Here is a 5075-nt window from a genome sequence, read left to right on the forward strand (position 1 = left end):
GTCGTTTCAAACTGAAACAAAGTGAGCCATTTTTTAAATTCCAATACCTGTACGAATTCATTTTTAGTACTCAAAGTATCATATTGACTAGATTTAGGCAATGTTCAAAATTAACCCAAAAACTATTCGAATCTATTTAGAAGGCAGTCAGAACATTCAGGGCTTGGCATAGAAATACGAGCGTTTTGTATAAAAAATTTGTTTTTTTTTTGATTTTTGCAAAATTTAGAGAAATTAGATAATTGAGGTGGTTTTTTTTGCATTCAAACCAAATAAGGCTATTAACATTGTGCTTTTAAGAAAATTTTTCATGCTTGAATAAAAGTATCAAATTTTTGAGTTCAAAAAAAGAAAAACTTTTTTCCTGGAATCTTTTTTAGAAAAATTTTGAGGAATTTGAAAACGCCAATTCGACAATGTTATTGTGGACTAAATTATGTGACCTTTGAAGATTTTAAAATGATACTGACAGCGGTAATTTGAACAATCTATTCAAGCTTCTTGGGCATATTCATGCCCTATACCGCTAAAGTTTTGAATTTTTCGACCCTTTGGATGAGTAATGATCCTTTGGATGCAGGAATAGCCTGTTCGGTTTACGAAAAAAATCTTAAAACAGAGCTTCGCCAGAGAGCGTGACCAACTACACGGCGCCACAACTTAATCCCACAGCGAACCTTCTAGAAGGAATTCCCAATTACAACAGCTCTTCAGAGAATCGAATACACTACTAAACCCTCACACCATCTGCCACTTAATCTTATGTAATCCCTTCTCTAGCTAATACATAACCGGTGAATGGATTTGTAGATCGAGCAGCGGACAGGTGTGCATAGTTATGTAATGTATGGTGTAATTAATCCAAGCCGTCCACCTTTGGTTCGCAGCAGTTAAGTAAGGCAGGTCTAACTAGTACAGACCTCTGTTTTGTAATCAGCATCCACCTGTTTTTAATCTCTTTTATAACTGCTCCTAATCGGTTATAACTTCATATGGTCATTAAAGGTACAACCAACTAGATTTGCAGGCCGACTTCACTGGGATTTGAACCCCAGTTTACTCTTTCTAGCTCCCTAGCTAACTCTGTTCAGCCTCCCCAGGTGCTTGGGGATTACAGACCTGCGCCACTAGGTCCGGCATTTGGATGGTTTTCCAGTTGCTCTCATTCCTAAACTGGAGCACAAAAATTGAGCGCGATAGAGGAAAACATTATTAATTGATTTGCTGACTGTTGTTCAGTTAATAACACTTTTCAAAAGCGGGTTTGGGGGGGGGGGGCAGTTCAGTAGCAGATTCAGTAGCAACCCCCTCATTACTCAAAGAGTCCAACGCCTTTTGGTACTTGTGTGCAAAGTCCATTTTAACCGAGCGACCATAAAGTTTTTCTAAACGCCGCCCTCGAAGCCAATAATGTACCAATTTTGATTGAGGAGCGCAGGCCCAAACACGTAGTTTATGACCTGTTATTTAAAAAAAATTGTCGGTGCAGAAAAAATTCTCAAAATAGGATTTTTTTTTGTGTTTTGGGAACTCAGGTAATCAATTTGGTCGACCTAAAAAAAACAAATCTTAAGAATTTCAAAAAGTGTCGTAAATCTGTTTCCTCCCATCAAAAAACTCAGATCATTCTACTCAAAGTTAATCTGTACTGAAAAAAAAATATTTTCAGTAAAGATTTCCAATCATTTTTAATTTGTTTTTTTTTTGTTTTGTTCAATTTGGAAGCAACATCTGTCATATTAGTTTTACATTTAAACGAATGAATGACTTTTTAAACATATCGAAATCAATGAGTCGTTAACTAATGGCAGACTTGATCCTTTTTAAACGGTAGATTTGACTCAAAACTAGAACGCAAAATTGATACCTATATTAGCAATTTAATAACGGCATTAAATTATTTTCCTTGAGCAAAAACTGAGTTTTAAAAGTTAATGATGCAAGGAATATCATCATCAGGTAAGCTTTTTGAAATCATAATAGTAGCAAAAGCTTCAATTATTTTTATTTCAGCTACATCTTTCTCTGTGTTAAATTATTTAACCACTTATGGGTGTTTTCTCCTGGTTAATATAAGAAAACTTTCTGAACCGCTTGGGTCGTTCCAAGTGACTAACTGAATCTTTCGAATTGGCAAGAAGTGAACTTTTAAAATAAAAGTCTGCTATTAAAATGATGAGAATAACTTTCAAAAAAAACTTTTTAAATTCGGCTAATCTCTTGAACTATTTTTCCCTATTTTTTATTACGTAACATCGGGGGGGGGGGGGGGGGGGGTGGTAGGGGGGACCAAATATCTTTCAGGTGCGCTTTTAGCCGCATTGCTTTAATAGTTTCAAACATGTGGCTACAAGAAAATTGAAAGAATAGTCAAACTAGAGAAATAATAACAAAGTGTTATGCCGCAGGAAAAGTCGAATAATGTCTGAAAAGTTTTTGTTTCAGTGCTCCTTGTCGTTTGTTTTCTCGTAATCAGTGCAAATGGCCAATCTTTGAATAACAGTGCAATTTACTCTATCAAAATCGAAGCTCTCCAAGCGGAATCAATCGTGCAAGAAAAGTCCGAACGGATCGCGACTCAAGCCCTTGACTTGATTCGGGAAGCAAACGACTCGCTCAGTGAGCTTCTCGCAGTAGATGATGAGGCAATCGATTACGTAACTTTATCGAGCGGTGTCGATTATGCAATAGCCGAAGCGGACCGAATGGTCGAAATTTCTGATTATATTTTTCACAATAGTCGGAACCGATCGAGTGACGTTAAAAAGTGGTCACACGATTCAGTTCTAGAAAATACTAGAAAAAACGACGAAATGGACGGTGATAACGAAAAAGATGACGAAGAAAATTTGTCTGAGTCTTCCGCAGACCAGGATGATAACGAACGTTCTGATGACAATGACACCCAAACCAATGATGACGACGACAATAAAGAAGACGACGAAAAAGGCAGCAAAGAGGAAGATGAAGAAGACGATGAAGTAGACGATGAAGAAGAAGATGAGGTAGAAAATGACAGCGACGACGACGACAACGACGACGACGACAACGACGACGATGATAACGATGATGAGGATGATGATGATGATGAAGATGATGATGATGATGATGATGATGATGATGATGATAAGAATGATGACGATAATGAAAAACGACGGACAAAACGTACTTCCGAAAACTCCGATGACGACGACGATGCTGACGAATCCAAAATTTTGAATAATAGCACCACTAATATAACTACGCCGAGTTTGTATGAGAGTTCCGACAACAATATTGATGACCCGGATTGTATCAAAACGAGTCCTCTTGAAAAGATACAAAGCGATAAAATCATAGATTTGGTTGATGACATAATTGAACTGTCTTATAACATAACAGCAGTTTACGGATTTGTAGCTGATTTGATCATTCAATCCTCAAATCAGAGTTCGGAACAATTTGGGCTGGTTTTCGACGCCACCGACTCGAAGATCAAAATATCTGAGGCAAGTTTCTCGATTCGCCAGGCGGCGGAGGAGCTTCGCGAGGCGGAGAGGACGGCGCAAGGGGTAGCAAAGCAAACTGACCTTTTTTCTTGGGCATAGTGTATTTAGATATCTATCTATAGGGAATTTCAAAAAATTTGATATGCATTTTTTAAAAAAAGGGCAATTTTTTAAGTTTAAAACATAGTTTTGCATGCAGTTTCGATGTTTCAGACAACTTTGAGTCACAAATTTAGTCTAAAATACTAGCTGATGGCTGCATTTAAAGCTTTCCCAAATGGGTCAATTTGGGACCAGTTCTAAACTAGTATTTATAAACCAATTATATTATTGATAAACTACCTCTGTAAAATAATACTAACTAACCAATCATATTCCATCTCTAACATTGACACTTATTTGTAAGTGCTGAAACTACTTGTAGTTTCAGTAACAGAACAATTTGAATAAATCTTAGAAGACAGTTGTTCTCCTTTGGAACAAGTTTCAGATACCTAACCCGCAAATACCAGTATACGCTAGATCTATTGAGACTAGGAGATATACGAGTAAGATTAAGATCGGTATTAGACTAAGAAGTTGCACGAATCTAGCCGACCGAAAATAGGATAGCGTGACGAACAGACGGTGTACCTTATCTGAAATTACTCTATGAGTACAGGCCAATGGTCATAACTCATCTGGTGCGACCAAAAGTCTCGAAAAAGACCTTAACTAACTAAGAATTAGACAAACAAACCTAGAATTAGAAAATTGCAAAAATGTTAGATGGAATAGACAATTTAATAGAAGTGTCTCTACGTCTCAATAAATCTACGCCAATTTTCCAAAAAATACAAGAAATACCTGGTATTGCAAGAACACCAAGATCATGGCGTGAACAACGATCAGGAAACGGACCAATCTACTACATGATAGAAGACGGAAACCGGAACAAGTTTTTGTATTTAGAATACTTTATGCAGCAAATTTAGATTTTCATTTATTGACATGAAAATTATCTGAAGAATATTTCTTCAACAACTCATTGGGTGCTAAACCTACTATTTAAACAATAACGACTGATGAAAAGAACACAAGTCTTTTCCCCCCAAAATCTGCAGTAAAATCAAACCTTTTGAACAAATATTTTATTGAAAAAAAAATACAAAAATTAGTTTGTATTAAAATTCATGGTCAGTTTCACGAATTAACACACTTGATTTTTCTCAGATCAGCTTCATCACTCAAAACAAAAAAGCATAATTACAAAAAACTAATATCATCTAAACATTAACTTTTCAGTTTTCTTAAACTTAAATTTTTTCATAAAAGCTTATCAAGTCTTATCCTTGCTTTTCCATAATTAACTTTTCTTTCATAAACCGATCATCTAAGTTTTCCTTGGATCTTTAATTTCTTACTAAACAAATGTTATCTTATTTAATTACTGATCATCAAGGCTTCCCTTGCATCAAATCAGTACAATTTTGTTCTCCCCCTCCCACAATTCAGAAAAAAGTGTCTAACGACCTCAAACGTTGATTCAATCCCCAACCCTTATAAGCGACACAAGACTAATGGAAATTTCTGAAAAAACGAAACATT

At 36.0% G+C, this 5075-nt stretch overlaps 1 protein-coding gene across 1 annotated transcript; it reads left to right on the top strand.

Annotated features, from left to right (window-relative positions):
* Positions 1-1754: 1754 nt before the first annotated feature.
* On the top strand, positions 1755-3896 carry LOC134855881 (protein PFC0760c-like). Its single transcript, XM_063872267.1, has 2 exons — positions 1755-1959; positions 2446-3896. Exons 1-2 carry the CDS (start codon positions 1935-1937, stop codon positions 3585-3587), a joined length of 1167 nt encoding a protein of 388 aa, XP_063728337.1. The 5' UTR covers positions 1755-1934; the 3' UTR covers positions 3588-3896.
* The last annotated feature ends 1179 nt before the right edge of the window (positions 3897-5075 follow it).

Source organism: Symsagittifera roscoffensis, unplaced genomic scaffold (genome assembly GCF_963678635.1).
Source record: "Symsagittifera roscoffensis unplaced genomic scaffold, txSymRosc1.1 SCAFFOLD_882, whole genome shotgun sequence".
NCBI lineage: Eukaryota > Metazoa > Xenacoelomorpha > Acoela > Convolutidae > Symsagittifera > Symsagittifera roscoffensis.

Coding starts and splice junctions, on each gene's coding strand:
- LOC134855881 (XM_063872267.1), top strand. CDS start 1,935: ATGATGCAAGGAATATCATCATCAG. Junction 1,960..2,445: donor GCAAGGAATATCATCATCAG/GTAAGCTTTTTG, acceptor TTTTTGTTTCAG/TGCTCCTTGTCGTTTGTTTT.